The sequence below is a fragment of the Ichthyophthirius multifiliis genome (genome assembly GCF_000220395.1).
Source record: "Ichthyophthirius multifiliis unplaced genomic scaffold scaff_1120509251341, whole genome shotgun sequence".
NCBI classification, from domain to species: Eukaryota; Ciliophora; class Oligohymenophorea; order Hymenostomatida; genus Ichthyophthirius; species Ichthyophthirius multifiliis.
The window spans coordinates 1-18,940 of NW_004085968.1; the positions used below are offsets into that span (position 1 = coordinate 1).

Below are 18,940 nucleotides of genomic sequence, written 5' to 3' on the forward strand. Positions count from 1 at the left end.
TTATATTATTTAATTATTAATCATTTAATACAATAATTATTAATTCAATTAATTAATAAATTAATTTTATTTTTTAATTATAAAATAAATATTGATAAAATATAAATTATAAAGGTATTTTCTTTTAAAATTTCATTTAAAAAATTATAATAATATAAATTTTTTTATATAATATTAATAACTATTTAATATAATTTCCATTTAATTTATTATATATAATAAATTTTTTAATAATTAATTTACGAAATTATATCTATGTTTTTTAATATACATTTAAATTTATAAATAATTTTTTAATAAAAAAGTTTATATTAATAAATAAAATTAACTAAAATAAATAAGTATTAATATATATATATATATATATATATTTATATATATATTTAAATTTATTTTATAAATAAATTATTTTAACTTTTAATGCATTTATATACACCTATATAAGAAAATGAAATTACAATTTAACAAAAGTTATATCTTAACTAATAATATATTTAAAAATTCATTTTAAATCTTCCTGAAATATACGACTACCATTTTTTCATTTAAAAATATTACTAATTTCGTGATTAAGAATTACCTGAATATACTTTAAAATTTATATCTTACGATCCTTTAATTAAAAACTCTTTAGAATGTGAAGAAATATTTGATTAATAAATATAAAAAGGCATAATTTATTAATATTTATAAAAAATATAACTAAATATAAAAAACAATATCATAAATATATTAAATATATACCAATTTGAATATTCTTTAATTATAGATAATATAATAGATGATGAAAAAGAAGATTAATTTATATTTAATATAGAAAAACTTAATAAATAAAACATAAAAAACCTAATTAAAACTGAAAAAAAATGTATTTAATTTAAAGAAATTCACGAAAATATATTCAATTTATCAAATTTATTAAATTAATATATATTTAATGTCCAAAAATAATATAATATTTTCAAAGAATACTTCTTTATAATTGAATAATTAGTTTTATGGAAGGAAAATGAGATTTTAGAAAAATTTTAATAAAAATACAAAAAAATGTATAAAAATCTGGAAAAATTACTCCAAGAATATATAGAAAATATTTTCAAAATAATTTATAAAGAAGAAATAGACATTTTAATTTAAGAAAAAAAAGACTAAACTTGTCAGAAATAAAAAAGGAATATATATAAAGAAAAATAAAAGATTTAAATTAGTATATTTTTAATCAATTAGGGTTTTATTTATTACCTTTTTTGATAAAAAAATGGGAAAATCAAATAAGATTTCTTATAAATGAAGAGTTTATGAAAGAAATATAAAAAGAAATGCATTATAATATATATAATTTAAAAAATAAAGTTTTTATTATTATAAAATAAATTTTTAAAGAATAAAATGATCTTTTTTATTTTATATAAAAAGAAAATGAAAAAAATGCTATTTTTAATTTAGTCTTTTCTTGTATTTGTTAAAAACAGAAATTTTATGAAAACAAATATCTATAAGAAAAAGCTAAATTACTATATTAAAAAATATACAAATAAAATAAAAACGAATTTATTTTTTATAAATAAAATACATTTTAAGAAAGTCTTAATATTTTTTAAGAAACGTTTAAATATAAAGATGAATTAATATTTGAATATATATTCATATACATATATATAATATTCTCAGGTATTTAAACAGATTTTAATTTAAAAATTGTATATATTGAACCTTTTTATGGAATATCTTATACTTTTCTATTATTTTTTGAGAATATTTTTTAATTTAGAAACATATCTTTTACTTTAGATTGTATCCTTGAGGAATATTTAATTTATAATTTTGGTAGTAAACACGGTTCTGACTTTTTAAAAGACTTCTAAATAAAATACACTAAACAATAAGATTATTCCCTTTTAAATGAGTTTCGAAACGTCAATAACGAAAATAAAAAAAAATTTCAAGAAACTTTTCAAAAAATACTTGAAGAGACTAAACTACATTTATCTTATTAACATGAAGTTCCCTAATAATTTTATATTCAAAAAATCTCATCAAAAGAAACTTTTAGTAGAAACATAATTATAGTAATCAGTGGATTTCTCTCCGAAGACATAAATATGTAACAAAAATGGAAAGATTTAATAAATCTCTACCCTCATTCTGAAATATATAGTCTAGAATGGAAAAGCAATAATTTAAATAACCTTATAGATTGTACTTTTGAAAAAATAGACTCATTATTGTCCACAGGAATAACTTTTAAAAAAATACTATCTCCTTCTTTAGGAATGCTATCCAATGCAGGAAAAGGTTTAAAATAACTTTTTAATGAAAATCCTTTTAGTGAAGCATTTAATCAAGCAAATAAAGTAGGAATATATCTAGGAAATCTACTTTCTAGAGGTATTTTATTCCCAAATTGCACAATTTCCCTAGTAGGATTTTCCTTAGGGACTTAAATAATATCATAGACATTAATATAATACAAAAAGGAGATTTAAAAGTAAAAAAACTCTTTCAGTTAAATATTTAATGTATGTCTAATTGGAGGAGTGGCGGATATTCGAGATTGTGAATAAGGAATAGAAGTTATATAAAATAAAATTTGGAATATATTTTCTAAAAAAGACTTAGCAATATCTTTAGGTTTATAAGTTGCAAAATTTGGGATTATTCCATGTGGAATGAATAATATATAGGGAAATTTATATGAAATGGGTAAAATTATTAATTTGGATATGACTGATTTTGTACATGGACATACGGATTTTATGGATCTTATTTTAAAGGATTTTTATTTTTATTGATTTTAAATAAGAAATGTGAGAAAAAAAAAAAAAAAAATTTTTAATTTTTAATAATATATATATAAAATATATATATATAAATTAAATATTAAACAAACTAATAAAAATGTAAATTTAAAATTACTTACATATATTAAGAATAGATGCAAATAAATTATAATTTTAACAAAAATACAACAAATCGGAAAAAGTATTTAAAAATTTATTCCAAATTAATAATTTCGATGTCACAAATATAGAATAATAATCCATTAGTTAAGAAAATTTATAAAAATATTAAAAAGCATTATAAACTATATAAAAAATATTCAATTATAAATCAGAAATTTCTTCAAATAATTTATGTTTGATTGCAAATCTTTATTAGAATTTAGGAAAACTAGAAAAAGCATTATATTATTATAAATTATCTATAAACGTGAACCCTTAAAATAAAAAATCTTTCCTATATATAGCATAAATATAATATATATAAGAATAATATGAATAAAGTTAATAAATACTTGATAAATGTCTAGAAAATATTATGTAGTTTTCTTAATCTTAAATAATATTTATTTATTCATTATAATTAAAAATTGAACTTAAAAATTAAAACTATTTAAAATCTTTAGAATATATTGATAAGATAATATAAATTAGAGAAGATGATATTTTTGCTTTGATTTATAAAGCCCATATTAATATTTTAAATAATAGTAGTTTTGAAGAAAACGAAAGATTTCTTATTTATAATAAATAAAGACTTTTTAGAAAAAGAAACGATTTTACTTTATAAACTTTTGAAGAACTTTTAAATATTATTAATTAACATATTAAGCATAATTGAATTTTTTTTTTAAACAAAAAAATATATATATATTTGAAATTTTTTTTTAAAAAAAAAAAAAAAAATATATAATTTAATTTTTTTTAAAAAAAAAAATAAAAAAAAAAACAATTAAATTAAATTTTACTATTAACAAAAAAAAAAAAAAAACTCATTTTTATATCATTATTTATTTATTTTTATTTTAAATATTTTTAATTTAAAAAAAAAAAAAAAAATTAATTTTTTTTTTTAAAAAAATAAAAAATAAAAAATATTAATATTTGATATATATATACTTTGTAAAAAAATAAAATAAAGAATGTAAAGTAATAATGATTACCAAAAATCATTAAAATACCTTTAAATATAAAAAAATTATACAAAATCATCTTAAATAACAAAAGATGAAAGAATAAAAAACATAAAAAATACACTTTAAAGTATTCCAACAAAAAAAGTTAACCAATAAAACTAAAACTAAAACTAAAACTAAAACTAAAACAAAGATTAACTAAGTAATATTTTTGAAAATAACTAAAATATAATTTTAGAACTTGAAAATATAAATAATAAAAATTACATAATAAATGCTTAGTAGGAAGATTTAAATATAAATAGGAAATTTTCTAAAAATCATTCATAAAAAAGGTTATTTTTTATAAATAAAAAAAAAATTAATTTTTTATTAAAAAAGGTATATATCACCCACATAATCAATTGTAAATTAATCATTTAAAAAAGAAAATATTAAAACTTAATAAGTTAAATTAAAAATATTCTAAATAGATGCTGCAAAATTAATAATGAACAGGTTAATAAGATTATTTTACAAAGATTTTCATAAAATATACTAGTATAGAAAATAAAAATAAAATATAAATTATTAATAAATAAATAACAATTTTGAAAAATATTAAATAAATTCAAATCATACAATTTATGTAAATAGTTTAGAAACTTCTCCTCAATAAAATTCAATTGTAAAAAACTCGAGCTTTTCTTTCAAAAATTCAAATACATAAAATAAAAGTAGTTTATATAAAAACAATAATATAATGCCAAGAAATAATAGTATAGAATTTTTATTACACGATAAAGAAAATAATTTAAATAGTGAAAATTCAAAATTATAAAATATTTAAAAAAGTATAATAATGGAAAATTATTAGATTAACAATTAATAAAAATAAAAATAAAAATAATAATAATAATAGTAATAATAATAATAGTAATAATAATAATAGTTATTAAAAATAAATAAACAATATGAAATCTTTTTTAAGTACAAAAGAATTTTTAAATAAAAAATAACTTTCTGGCTCTTAACATGTTAATTATAACAATATAAAAAATTAATTTAATCCTTTTTGTTCACATGCTGTTTATCTATATAAAAACTAAGAAAATAATTTTTTTAATAATAGTGGTGCTAAAAATAATTTATTAACAGAACAAAATGAAATTTAATATTAAAATTGTAATATTAGTTTATTTCAATAATAAATTAAAAACTCAAAATTTTATTAAAAAACAATTGACGAAGGATCTAAAATGAATAGATTTAAACAAGAATTTTAGTAACTTATTTAAAATTAATTTAAAAGTACAGAAAAAATAGACAATATTTTAAACACTTAATAAAATAGTAATATCTTAAATTTAGATATCTAATAATAATTTTAAAATATTAATAATTCTACTGATAATATTATTAATAACTAATAGTCTCCTTAAAATTTAAACACGGAAAGGAATTTCACAAACAATTAAAGTAAAATCTTATAAAATAACAGTTTTAATGAATATTATGTAAATGGGGAAATTTAAAATAATTTTAATTATGAATTAATAAGTGATGAATAACTTTGTATGAAACCTTAAAAAGAAAAAGACAATCTTAATTTTTAAAATTATGATAATGATAATAATTAAGAAAGTTTTATTTATTTTGATGAAGAAATTGCTAATAAACAAAATAATTTTTAAATATATAATATTAATGAATTTTAAGTAATATTTTTTCTTCTTTTTTTTAATTTTTTTATTTAACAAAATAAAAAATAAGAATTATGAATAAATATTTGATAAAACTGTAAATTCTTTCGATATTAACCTCAGTATGAGAGAAAGTTAACATAATATAAAAAACTAAAAAAACAATATTAATAAAAACAATAATAAGCTCATAAAAATTAATTACAAGAAATTATAAATGAAAATAATAATTTTGATATTAAATAACATATATAATATAATTCTACCAATAATAATATTGCCGAAAAATCTACAAATAGCGAATATATAAATAAACTAAGTAATTTACACGAATTAAGTTTTGAAATAAAAAATATACAAGAAGATATTACATAAAAACATTAAATTGGAATTTTTAATTAAAATCAATAAGAAGATATCAGTTTTATTGAAAGAAACTACAATATAAGTATTTTTAATAGTTTACATGATAAAAACAACACAAATAGTGTTTTTCACTCATAAACGGAAGAATTTTATTAACCTTTTTGTTTATAAAACAATTATTAAATTAATTTAAAAAATGAATTAAGTTTTGACCAAAACTTTAATTAAGAAAAAAAATTTATTCAAAAAGAAGAGGAAGAAGAAGAAGATGATGAAGAACAAGAAATACACTACAGTTTTAATAATTTAGAAAAGTAAAAAAACAGTTTTATTGTTAAAAACAAAGAAGACGAAGAATTCTATATTAAGACTCTATAATTCTGTATGAAAATGAAAAATGCCTTTTATTTAATTACCCAAAGACACCTAAGAGAATCTTATTTTTAAATTTTTTTTAATTGTTAATTATATAATTATTATACATAATAAAATAATAATTAAGAAGAAGTAAAAGAAAATAATATATAAACATATAACTGTAATTAATTCAGTACAATAATAGAATAGTAAGATGAAACTTCTATCGATATAAACCCTCATTAATATTCAGTTAATAAAAGTAAACTTATAGACAGTAGATGTTATATGGAATCTAAAAGAATAGAAAATAGTTATAAATACAATTCTTAATTATCATAGAATAATAATAATAATAATGGGGGTGGATTTATGGTTTTTTAGTAAGGAAATAATAATTTTTTAAATAAATCGTTTTTTGATTCTTTTTAGTAATATTCTTAAAATGTTGATGTTGTTTCAGAATTAGATGCTAGTGCTGAGATTAAATATATGTGGGCTTTTAATATTTTAATAGCAAAATTATAAAAAATCCTTTTAAGAGTCTATTTTAGGAAATTGATTGTTAAAGCTTTTTAAACTAAGAAAATTAAATATATAATTTTAAAGAAAAATTAAAAAGAAAAAGAGATTTTAATTAAATAATTTTAGGTTTTTAAGAAAAATATATTTTAAAATAATAATTGTTTATTTAGAAAAAATGAAATCTTTTTTAATAAAATCTCATCCTTTTAACGGTTCTTTGAATTAAAATTAACTTTTAAAGTTTTTAAATAATAATACTTTATTTAGATTGGATATTTAAAGTTGAATTAAATATTTTTGAAAATTGCTTTTAAGAAAATTTAATAAAAAAAATAAAAAAAAATTGCCATTTTTGATGAATATATACACTAGTTAAAGAATATTCTTTTAAATATTTACAAAAATAAAATTAAGGAATATTTTAAAAATATTGAATTTTACTCTTTGAAGTAATATAATAAATATTAATGTGTAATAAATGCTTTATTAAAAGTACTTTTAATTTAAAAAGATTATTAAATTTTTAGTTTTAAAAGAATATAAATGTATGTTTAATAAAGTAAATTAAAAGAATAAACATTAAAAAATTTAATAAAGAAATAATCATTAAAAAATAATAAATATTGGTTTAACTTTTACTATTATTAAATAAAAAAAATTAATGTGATTAACAAATAAAAAGTTTAAGGAATTAAATATTTCATATAAATAATAAAAAAAATATAAGAAATTAAACTAATAAATAGTTTTTTTAAATTAAAATAAAGCCTTATATAAAAATAATAAATACCAAGCTAAAATAGTTCATAAAAATTAGAAAAATAACGGCCAAAAACAAGCTTTACGTTTTTTTTTATTTATATAACAATATAAATATTTTAAAAAAAGACTTTTTAAATAGAAACATTATAAAGATAAAGAATTTTTATTAAAAAAAATACCTGAATATATAAAAAATCATTAAAAATAAATGATTTAGTAAGGTTTTTATAAAATAGTATTATAAGCAAAACAAAACAAATTTTATTTTAAAAAAATGCTTTCAAATTCTTAAATAATAAATAAATAAAAATGGCAATAATTAAAAAATCTAAAGAATATTTTAAAATCGAACATAAAATTACAATTAAATACAGTTTTCTAAATAATAAAACAATACATATATTACCAATAAAAATTTAAAAGTAAATCTTATTTTATTTTTTCCTTTAAAAAAAAATATATTTTATTTTCTACCAGAACAAAATCAAATATTACATTTCGAAATCAATCATAATAAATTAAAATACAAACATTTTATATAGATTTTAGAAAAAACATTTATTAAAAAAACTTATATGAGTTCTTTTATTAAATACTTAATTACTAAAAGGTTACTTTAAATTAAAAAAATAATATCAATAACGTTAACAAGTAATATCATTAATAAACATAAAAAAAAACTTAAAAGAATATTAATAATAATAATGATAATAATAGAAATAACTAAAATAATAATAATAATAATAATAATATAGTAAATACATCCTAATAATATTAAAATAATAGTCAAGTAATTTAAAGTTTGATAAAAATAAATAGTGAAGAATAATAATAACAAAAAAATAAAATAGAAAGCCAAAAAAATAAAAACTAAAAAAACATTTATAATAATACAAATTAATCAACTTCTTCAGCATAATAATTTAATAAATGTCTTAAAATAATGTAATAATCTTAGAAAATTAAAGATTTTTAAAGCGACAGTAAAAAAAAAAATAATAATAATAATAATAATAATAATAATAATAATAATAATAATAATAAATAGAAGTGTATTATTTAAATTTTTAATAAAAATGCATAAATTGTCAATGATATTTTATTAAAAAATAGCGATTTTAGTAATAGTGATTCTTTTAATAATAATAAGTTAAACATTTTCATTAAAAAGTAATTCAGGATAATTTAATTCGATAAATTTATTAAATAATTAATTATATTGAAATTAATAAAAAAATTTATATTATATTACGTTATGTTATTTATTTTTCTAATAAATTTAAATAAATATTTTTTTTGTTTTGTTTTTTTAAATAAAACAAAAATAATAATAATTTTTTTTTTAAAAAAATAAAAATAAAAATGTTTCAAAAATAAAATTAAGATATTAAACAATCAAAATATTTAACAGTTTAATAAAATGATTAACTTTTAATTGTTGACGATTTATTAAATGTGAATAAAATAAAAAAAAAACATAATAAAAAAAAATATAAATAAAGAGCTAAAATGAATGGAGAAACGTACATGAAATAATAAAATTGTCTCTAAAAGCATTAACAGGAGTTGTATAATAGCAAGAAGGTTCTATAAAAGAACTTAAAAAATAATTAAATCAATAAGAAAATCAATAAATAGCCAATATTAATGAAATAAATAAAAATATAATATAATATTCTTCAGGAATAGAAGGCAAAGTGACTTATGATGATTTAAAATTAATGTTAAAAGATTATGTATAGAAAAGTGAATTAGAATAGTACTTATCTAAAAAAATGGAAATGGAGAATTTAATAGAAATTCTAGAAACAAAGGCAAATAAATCACAAACAGAAAATTAATTAAAGAAAAAAGTAAACAAAAATGAATTAGAAAATCTTTTTATAAAAAAAGATGAATATTAAAAATAAATAGAAGAAATAAAAAATTTATAAAAAAATTAAAAAAGTAATAATTAATTTGATGAATAAATATTTCAAGATTTTAGTGAAAAATAAAATATTTTCATTTAAAATTTATAATAAAATATTCTCAAAAACAATTAAAATATAGATATATTAAAAAATGAAGTTTGTAAAGTAAATATATAAATATATAAATATATATATTTATATAATTATAAATATTTATACATATAATTTTTTTTTTAATATCAGAATAATAATTTAGTCAAAAACATTTAAGATTAATTTATTTAAAATATGTCTTAAAATAAAAATCAATTCAAATTAATTAATGATGATTAAAATACATAAATTGAAAAGTTTTATTTATAATTTAATTAAATTTAGAAATAATTGGATGATCTTAAAATTAGTAAGGTAGATTAAGAAGAAAATTAATAATTTTAATAATAAATTATATAAATTCTTGATCAAAAAGTAGATCTAGAAGAAGTTTAATAAGTTTTAAATATTTCATAAGGAGATATATCAGGTAGATTTATAGAATTAAAAGAAGAACTTAAATTAAAATTAAAAACATCAGAATGCGATATATTAAATATAGTTTCTAAAAAAGCTAATTTGACAGATATAGGAGAACTTTTAAAAAATAAACCTGATTTAAATATTTTAAAAAATTTTAAAAAACAAATTTTAAAAGAGCTTGATTTATTAATGAATATTGTACAAAATTTATTTAAAAACATATCAGAAAAATAAAATATAAATTAATATAATGAAGATAAGCAAGAAATTATTAAATCTATAGAAGAAATAAATAAATAATTATAATAAAAAATAAACATAAAAGAGGTATGCAAAATAATAGATACTAAAGCTAGTAAAAAAATATGCATAAAGAAACTAAAATATATATATATATATATATATATATATAAATAAATTAATATATTATATATTTATATATTTATATATTTTTTTATATTATTTCTTTTTATATAAGTTTTTTATTTATATAGATATAGATGAAATGAATAAAGCATTAACTGAAATATATAAAGAATTGGATTTTAAGTGCTCTCTAGAAAATTTCAATATTATTTAAAATGAATAAAATAATGTTTTAGAAAATCTTTGTACAGAAAATATAATAGGAAGATGGGCTTGGAAAAGTCAAAATTTGAAAAATAATAATTTAGTACCTTGGGAAATATAAATAGCTAATTGTCTTCCTGAAAATTTTATTTGGGAAAAAGATCAATTATTTATTTTATGTGTAGCTCCTGGATTGCATAGAATTTCTGGTGGATTTTTTTCTACAAAAAAACCTTTTATTTAACTTTTTGTAAATGGAGAAAAAATTTATTCTAACGAATAAATGGTTATTTAAGTAAAAAATAATGATGTTTAAAGATAAAATTGTAATTTAGCAGGTATTATAAATTATATAAGTAAATTTTAATTTTTCTATAAGTTTGTAATATAAATGAATATGTCATTTTACCAGAAAGAGCAAGAGTATCAGTTATTTATGATGGTGACTTTAGTGCTGAAGGATTTATTGAAATAAAAAGGCTATGATTTATTTTAATATAATATAAAAATTATATATATTTATATTTATATATATATATATATATATATATATATATGTATTTATATTATATTTTTTATATAATATTTTTTTATTCAAGTATTTTTTATTTATAATTTTTTTTTTTTATATATAATTTTTTTTTTTTTTAAAGAATTCTAATATCTGTATTTACAAAAAATGAATTTCATTATTAAATTATATCAAAAAACAACCTAATATTAAATTTGTTTTTAAAATAAATATATATTAATAAATAATTACTATTTTTTTAAATAAATATAAATTTTATTAATTTTTATTATTCATTATTAACTTTTTTCTTCAATTTTTTTATTATTTATATGTTCTTAATTTGTCATTTCATCATTTATTATAACTTTATCTTTAATAAAATTAGAATTAACAAATTATTCTTTATAATTATTAATTATATTATCCGCAAATTAATTTGATTTATATTCCACTTCTATCATTCCACAAAAATGAGTGATATTAAATAAAATTAAAGAATATCCAAGTTTAGTATACCATTTATAATTCTAAAAATTTCTAAACAAAGTTGTTGAACATGTAATGACAAGTAAAGAAACTGCAATCGTTTTATAATTTTATATTTTATATTAGTGCTTTAATGTATTAAATTCATTTATTTCTTATTTATTCATATAAATTTTTAAATAATATAAAACATCAAATTTAGCTCTTTTTGATAAAGGTTTTCCTTTTTTTATTTTTAAGGTTTTTTTTTATTTTTTTTTAATATTACCTTCTTATAATTTTTATTATGATAATTATAATTTCTTTTTAAAATATTTCTCTTTTAATATTTTTTTTCATCAATTTTGTCATAATATTTGGTTTTTCTCTTATATTTTCTCTTAATTTATAATAAAATTCCATTATTTTTGCTTTTATTTTATTTTTTTTTTAAAAAAAGATATAAAATAATTTTATTTGTTATAATAATATTTAATTTTTTAATAAAATAATAATAATAATATTTTTTTTTTTATAAATAATCGAATAATTTAAAAATGTTTTTAATATTTTTTTTTTAAAATGATTTTGATATTTTTATATAAAATTATTTTATTATTTAAGTTAATAAAATTAAAATAAAATATAACTTTATTCCATATATTAAATTAGACATAAAAAAAATATAAAAATTATTATAATAAAATAAAAAAAATAGATATTATAAAAAACATATAATATATAAATAATAATTATATTTTAATAAATAAAAAAGAAAGAAAATTTATATTCACTAATGTTAATTAATAAAATATGTTTATAAGATTTTAAAAATCAATATATAAAAAATATAGACAAAATAATATAATATATAATATATAAATAGTGACATAATAATATTGAATATTATGAGCAACACAATCTCACAATTCGGAATAAAAGATTCATCGATCAAAAATTTAGGTAAAAATATGTTTTTTAATATAATTTATAAAAGTTAGGATTATTTATATTTACTTGAATGAAATAATTAAATGTTAATTAATATGTTTTTTTTTAAATATATTTATATTTGGATTTATATATTTACTACTATTATTTATTATTTATAGTAAAAGTATATTTAAATATATAATTTAATAATGATAATTTAATATTTCAATCAGTTCTTTTTTTATGTTATGAATAGAATAATTATAATAATTTTTTTAAAAAATTTAGATATTTTTTTATTTCTTTTTCTTTTTCTATAATATGAAAAATATTTTAATTATATAAAAATAAATAGTTATCATTTTTTTAATATGTAAATTAAATAATTTATTATGCTAAATATATTTAATTTTTTAATTATATTATATTAAATTTCTAATATTATATTAAAAAAAAGAATTTATATAATATATAAATAGATACATATTAGATATTTAATAATTATATAAATATGTTTATATATTAATTAAAATTATGATTTTTTATTTTTTTTTATATATATAATATACATATATAATTTATTTTTTAAATTATGGATTTTATTTTTCATGTGTTCTAAAAAAATAAATTTATAAGAAAAAAAAAAAAAAAAAAAAAAAAAATGGAAAATTAAAATCCTTTATTAACAAAAGAAGAATTAAAAATTTTATTTGATTAAATAGACTTAAATAAAAACGGTTTTCTAGACTTTTAAGAATTTCAGAATTTCTCTAAAAGCCTCCCTACTCCTTTATCTCATAAAGAAATCGTAAAAATATTTAAAAACCTCGATAAAGATAAAGATAATAAAATTTCATTTGATGAATTCTACTAATGGTGGTATTGGGGAAAAGACCAGAATTTACTTCCTTTATTTTATACTAAATTAAAAACTGAAAAATACTTAAAATAGACAAGTTCTTAATTTAAAAAATTACAAACAAATCAATAGGATGCTTCAGCTTAGGAAGATACAGAAATTAATAGTTACTTAATTTAATTAAATAGTACATAAAAAGAACCTAAATTTGAGTTTAATATTGAATTATTAACTGATAATTTAGCAAATGAAAAAGCCTAAAAATTTATTGAAATTAATTAGTTAAATTAGACTAATCCTTGTATAATTTTAAAGCTATAATTTGATTAAAAAGTAAAGGATTATTAAAATATTGTAGACGAATTTGAATAAATAGTGGAATAAATTAAATCATTTGCAGAAAATCTGCTCCCACCAGAAATGTCAGATTAATATTTGAATATGATATAGTTTAAATATCATATTATGGATAATAAGTATCTTATTTTTACTATATTTGGTAATCATGAGTTAATAAATCAAATGGTTTAGTCATATTGTGATGCTGCAGCATAGATTAAATAGGATGACTTAGGAATTTCAGTAAAAGTAGGATTAAAAACATAACTTGATGTCGAAAATATGATAAAAAATAAATAAGAAGTTAATTTTATGGAAGAATTATTGAAAGAACTTAATATTGAAATAAATGGAAAAATGTCTAGGTAATTATATAAAAATATAAGATAAGTTGCCTATGAAAAATTCGGGAAAGACTTCGATTTATAAAGCAATTATAAAAAAGAAAATTAATTGTTTATTTTTATATTTTCTTTAATTACTTAGGGAAGAATTACTATCAATTTAAACACAAGTAGTAATATATTAAAATCAATCAAATTTAATTAAGTAAAATGTAATGATATGTTCTTAAAATTTAGATAAAAAACTAAAATAGCTTCTCTTTTTGACGCTGCTCCTATTTTTGAGGAAAGCTTTAATTTTATTTAATCTAACTTTAATTCAGAAGATACTGAAATCATATTAATTTTACCAACAGCTGTTCTAAGCATGTAAATTAAAGGAAAGAATTTAGGAGAACTTGCAAAGTAATTTATTTATAGAGAAGAAAATGAAATAGATTAAGATGATGATTGATTTTAATTTATATATATGAATATATATATATATATATAAATATATAAATATATATTTATATAAAAATATAAATATATATTTATATAAATTTTATTTATTTAAGTTTTATTTATTAATATATTAAATATTTTTTTTTTTTTTATTAAATATATATGTTTATCTCATTCTTAATTATATTCCATTGAATCATCTGAATCTTATTCTTTGGGTTAAGGCTTTTTGAATGCCTTAAATTGAGATTCTGTACTTTAGAATCTGCCTTCAAAATAATTGTTTTATTTAAGCATTTTATGTGAAAGACAAGTTAATTAAGTTCTAGAATTAACAAATTACTTTTTTTTTTATATAAATTATTATTTAACATAATTTTATTTATTTGAAATAAATTCAATAAAAAATTAATTTATTTTTTTTGTAATTTTTTGATACATAGTTTTATTAAATCAAATTAAAAAAAAAAATTATATATAAATATATATATACTTGCATAAAACTAGGTAAAGGAGATTTTAAATCTCTTTCTCTTGGTAACATTCTTTTAAAATCAGGACATGTAGTACTATTGTATTATTTATAATAAAACTTATATATATATAAATTTAAAAAGGTATATATATAATTATGTACTTTTTAAATATAATAGATTTGTTTTTATAATCGTTTAAATTATAAAAATTTTCATTATATGTTATTGTTTTTTTTTCAAATGTTTTTCTTGCAGGAATTTTATGAAAACTAGGTCCACAAGAACCGAGTGTTTTTTTACCGAATTCGTAATTTGGATTATAATCAGGTGCAAATTCTTTATTTTCGTATATTTTATTATCCTCTCTTCCTAAAGATGCTTTTATATTAAAAGAAGGTATATTTTTTATTTTCGAAAAATATTTCGAATATCGAATTGTTTCAAATTGACTTTCGTGAGGATTATTTTTTTAATTAATAAGTAAGGCTCCTCTTTTTATAAATATATAAGAATTTATAAAAATATATATTTACCTTGATTATTATCTTCCTAAGTCTATAAAACCAGTTGTCCTTTTTAATAATTTATCTGGAATTGGTCTTCTTAAATCGAATTCTAAAGTTTAATTCATTTATTATGTCGAAGACTTTGTTTTCATATTTAATTTTTATTTATTTTATTCATATTATTTATGAACATTTAACATATTCCATACTAAATGTGGGTTTCTATAAAAAAAATAAAAAAAATCTTAATTAAAATATTAAAAAAAAATAAAAAAATATAAATAGATAAATATAAATAAAAATAAAAATATAAATATAATTATTAATATATAGATATATATATAGATATATATATATATATATTTATTTTTATTTGTTTATATATATTTTTATTTATATATAAATATATTTATTTAATTTAATTTAATTTTATCATTAAATTAATTAATTTAATTTTATTTAATTTATTAAATTATATTTATTTTAATTAATTTTAATTAATTTAATTTAATTTTAATTTAATTATTTACTTGTCTATAACTGTATATTTAACACGATAATGACCAACAGGTTTAGGAGGATGCTTTATTGCCTTTTATTATTTTTATTAAAAATTTATTATTTAATAATTTTTACTTTTATTTATTGTATTTTCTCTCTTGATAATTATTTATAGAAAGGTTAACTTTCTTCTTTTTTTTATAAATTTTTATCATTTTCTTATCCCTTTGTTTTAATTTTATTTTCAAATAAATTTTCATTTTAATCATTTTACTATATTTTTTTTATTATTTTTAAAAGTATTATATATATATATATATTGCTTTTTCTTATTGTGCCATTTAAAAAGATTAAACTTTCAAAAGTCTTTTTTTATTATATAATATTTCATCTTTTCTTTAAAATATAATATATTTTTCTGAAGTAAATCTTCCTGCTTTAGAAAACATTCCTAGTCCTTACGGGTCATGTTAATCTGTTACGAAAGCCATTTTTAATATTTTTTGTTTTATTTTTGTTGTTATTTTTTTTAAAAAATTGTAAAAAAAAAAAATGATTTTTGATTTAAATTATAAATTGAGAAAGAAAAAAAAATAGTTATTTTTAATTATTTACTATATTATTTATATTTTTAAATAAACAAAAATAGTTATTTTTATTAAAAAAAGGAAATTTTTATTAAATAAGAAACAAAATTTATTCTGAATTTATTTTATTATATTTTGTATAAAATATTTTACTTTTTTTAATATTTTAGGATTATAATTTTATACATCTATAAAATACAAAGTAATAAAAATATATATAGGGGATAAAAAAAAAAAAAAAAACCTTTTTTTTTTATAAATTTAAATTTATAAAAATACAAATTCAACATAAAAAAAATATATAAATGGTGTCGTTTAATTTAATATATCTATTTTTTTTTTTTTTATAAATAAATATAAATGCATTATAAGTTCCTTTTTGAATCCTCTAAGAAAGAGTTAAAAAATTAACCAATAACACATATATATCATTTATAAAAGAAATTCTCCAAAAAAAAAAAAAAAAAAAACGATAAAAAAAAAGAGAAAAATCATCATTAAGCTCCTTCTTCTTCATCGAATTCTCCTTCTTCTTCAGCAGTAGCATCTTAATATTATTAATATTCAGAAACGAGATCGTTCATATTAGATTCAGCTTCAGTGAATTCCATTTCGTCCATACCTTCACCAGTATACCAATGTAAGAAAGCTTTTCTTCTGAACATAGCAGTGAATTATTCAGCAACTCTCTTAAACATTTCTTAAATAGCAGTTGAGTTTCCTACAAAAGTGACGGCCATTTTTAATCCTTTAGGGGGGATATCACAAATTGAGGATTTAATATTATTAGGAATCCATTCAACGAAATAAGATGAGTTTTTATTTTAAACATTAAGCATTTATTCATCGACTTCTTTGGTGGACATTCTTCCTCTAAATAAGGCGGAGGCAGTTAAATATCTTCCGTGTCTAGGATCTGCGGCGCACATCATATTTTTAGCATCAAACATTTATTAGGTTAATTCAGGAACAGTCAAAGCTCTATATTATTAAGATCCTCTTGAGGTTAAAGGAGCGAAACCGATCATAAAGAAATGCAATCTGGGGAAAGGAATCAAGTTTACGGCTAATTTTCTTAAATCAGAGTTCAATTGACCGGGGAATCTTAAACAACAGGTAACTCCGGACATAGCAGCAGATACTAAGTGTTACAAATCACATAAGTAGGAGTAGGTTAATTTAAGGTTCTTAGAAGCAAATATCATATAAGGCTTCATTGTCAATAACCATACACTCATCAGCGTTTTCGACGAGTTAATGGACTGATAAAGTAGCGTTGTAAGGTTCTACAACTGTGTCAGATACTTTAGGGGAAGGAACTACGGAGAATGTTTCCATAATTCTATCAGGATATTCTTCTCTTACTTTAGAAATAAGTAAAGTACCCATACCAGATCCGGTACCACCTCCTAATGAATGGGTTATTTAGAAACCTTGTAAACAATCACAACCTTCAGCTTCTTTTCTAACTACATCTAATACTGAATCAATTAATTCAGCACCTTCAGTATAGTGACCTTTGGCCCAGTTGTTTCCTGCTCCAGTTTATCCAAAAACGAAGTTATCAGGTCTGAAAAGTTAACCAAAAGGTCCTGCTCTTACACTGTCCATTGTACCAGGTTCTAAGTCCATCAAAATAGCTCTGGGGACGTATCTTCCACCAGTTGCTTCATTGTAATAAACATTGATTCTTTCGAGTTATAAGTCGGAGTCTCCGTGATAGGTTCCGGTAGGGTCAATTCCGTGTTCATCAGATATTACTTCCCAGAATTTGGCTCCGATTTAGTTACCACATTAACCTCCTTATACGTGAACGATTTCTCTCATTTTTTTTCAAAGTTTTTTTTTTTTTTTTATTTATTTAATTATTTTTTTTTTTAAATTTATTTTGCCTTTTAACAACTTGAATATAAAGAAATATTTTCTTTTTTTCTTTCTTTTATATATTATTTGTTTTTTAGTTAATTAAAGTAAAAAATGTAACTCTTTATATATAGGAAATATTTTTATATATGTGTCTTTTTTATTTATTTTTTAGATTTATAATTTATTTCAAAAATAATATATAAAAAATATTTATTTTTAGTTTCATTTTTTTGTAATATAAAAAAATAATAAAATAAATATTAAATTTTATACAAGAAATCTTAACAAATAAAATATATTTTATATATAATATTAATTTATCTTAAAAATAAATGAAATTAAAATATTTTAATAAAAAATAATTATTCCTATAAATAAATATTATATAAAGTTTTATTAAGATTTAAATATGTTAAATTACCTTTTAAAAAATAGTAAATATAAAAGCAAATATATTTATTTACGTTTTTTAATTTTTGTTTTTTTTTAAATAAATAAT

The 18,940-nt window shown here is 16.3% G+C and overlaps 3 protein-coding genes across 3 annotated transcripts, besides 47 other annotated features; 1 reads left to right on the forward strand and 2 right to left on the reverse strand. All coding sequences in view use genetic code 6, as the record gives it.

Annotated features, from left to right (window-relative positions):
* The first annotated feature begins 347 nt into the window (after window positions 1-347).
* Window positions 348-383: a microsatellite.
* Window positions 349-399: a microsatellite.
* Window positions 400-2,841: 2,442 nt separating this feature from the next.
* Window positions 2,842-2,881: a microsatellite.
* A 357-nt stretch (window positions 2,882-3,238) lies between these two features.
* Window positions 3,239-3,281: a microsatellite.
* Window positions 3,282-3,623: 342 nt separating this feature from the next.
* Window positions 3,624-3,723: a microsatellite.
* Window positions 3,637-3,725: a microsatellite.
* Window positions 3,726-3,795: 70 nt separating this feature from the next.
* Window positions 3,796-3,825: a microsatellite.
* A 244-nt stretch (window positions 3,826-4,069) lies between these two features.
* Window positions 4,070-4,105: a microsatellite.
* A 676-nt stretch (window positions 4,106-4,781) lies between these two features.
* Window positions 4,782-4,844: a microsatellite.
* Window positions 4,782-4,846: a microsatellite.
* Window positions 4,789-4,848: a microsatellite.
* Window positions 4,849-7,342: 2,494 nt separating this feature from the next.
* Window positions 7,343-7,391: a microsatellite.
* An 18-nt stretch (window positions 7,392-7,409) lies between these two features.
* Window positions 7,410-7,464: a microsatellite.
* Window positions 7,465-8,296: 832 nt separating this feature from the next.
* Window positions 8,297-8,360: a microsatellite.
* A 242-nt stretch (window positions 8,361-8,602) lies between these two features.
* Window positions 8,603-8,652: a microsatellite.
* A 414-nt stretch (window positions 8,653-9,066) lies between these two features.
* Window positions 9,067-9,109: a microsatellite.
* Window positions 9,071-9,109: a microsatellite.
* A 578-nt stretch (window positions 9,110-9,687) lies between these two features.
* Window positions 9,688-9,734: a microsatellite.
* Window positions 9,688-9,745: a microsatellite.
* A 675-nt stretch (window positions 9,746-10,420) lies between these two features.
* Window positions 10,421-10,487: a microsatellite.
* Window positions 10,488-11,117: 630 nt separating this feature from the next.
* Window positions 11,118-11,179: a microsatellite.
* Window positions 11,120-11,201: a microsatellite.
* Window positions 11,122-11,195: a microsatellite.
* Window positions 11,122-11,228: a microsatellite.
* Window positions 11,154-11,230: a microsatellite.
* Window positions 11,209-11,254: a microsatellite.
* Window positions 11,221-11,264: a microsatellite.
* A 557-nt stretch (window positions 11,265-11,821) lies between these two features.
* Window positions 11,822-11,869: a microsatellite.
* A 178-nt stretch (window positions 11,870-12,047) lies between these two features.
* Window positions 12,048-12,097: a microsatellite.
* Window positions 12,053-12,093: a microsatellite.
* Window positions 12,069-12,129: a microsatellite.
* Window positions 12,071-12,137: a microsatellite.
* A 3-nt stretch (window positions 12,138-12,140) lies between these two features.
* Window positions 12,141-12,207: a microsatellite.
* Window positions 12,208-12,260: 53 nt separating this feature from the next.
* Window positions 12,261-12,324: a microsatellite.
* Window positions 12,325-12,494: 170 nt separating this feature from the next.
* IMG5_185180 (EF hand family protein, putative) lies at window positions 12,495-14,515 on the forward strand (the record flags this gene model as incomplete). Its single annotated transcript, XM_004027290.1, has 4 exons — window positions 12,495-12,549; window positions 12,875-12,892; window positions 13,242-14,082; window positions 14,299-14,515. 4 exons carry the CDS (start codon window positions 12,495-12,497, stop codon window positions 14,513-14,515), a joined length of 1,131 nt encoding a protein of 376 aa, XP_004027339.1.
* Window positions 13,156-13,181: a microsatellite.
* A 5-nt stretch (window positions 14,516-14,520) lies between the features above and the next one.
* Window positions 14,521-14,604: a microsatellite.
* Window positions 14,524-14,604: a microsatellite.
* Window positions 14,525-14,602: a microsatellite.
* Window positions 14,581-14,628: a microsatellite.
* Window positions 14,629-14,676: 48 nt separating this feature from the next.
* On the reverse strand, window positions 14,677-16,217 carry IMG5_185190 (hypothetical protein; the record flags this gene model as incomplete). The annotated part of the gene is made up of 4 exons (XM_004027291.1): window positions 16,018-16,217; window positions 15,143-15,709; window positions 14,999-15,074; window positions 14,677-14,847 (listed from the first exon to the last, which is right to left on the reverse strand). The coding sequence occupies exons 2-4, from the start codon at window positions 15,685-15,687 to the stop codon at window positions 14,677-14,679; spliced, it is 792 nt and encodes a 263-aa protein (XP_004027340.1). The 5' UTR covers window positions 15,688-15,709; window positions 16,018-16,217.
* Window positions 15,714-15,803: a microsatellite.
* Window positions 15,739-15,803: a microsatellite.
* Window positions 15,761-15,849: a microsatellite.
* Window positions 15,813-15,896: a microsatellite.
* Window positions 15,822-15,903: a microsatellite.
* Window positions 15,895-16,011: a microsatellite.
* Window positions 15,928-16,016: a microsatellite.
* A 268-nt stretch (window positions 16,218-16,485) lies between the features above and the next one.
* Window positions 16,486-16,517: a microsatellite.
* A 552-nt stretch (window positions 16,518-17,069) lies between these two features.
* Window positions 17,070-18,402, reverse strand: IMG5_185210 (hypothetical protein; the record flags this gene model as incomplete). Its single annotated transcript, XM_004027292.1, has 2 exons — window positions 17,070-17,679; window positions 17,735-18,402. The coding sequence occupies 2 exons, from the start codon at window positions 18,400-18,402 to the stop codon at window positions 17,070-17,072; spliced, it is 1,278 nt and encodes a 425-aa protein (XP_004027341.1).
* Between the last annotated feature and the right edge of the window lie 538 nt (window positions 18,403-18,940).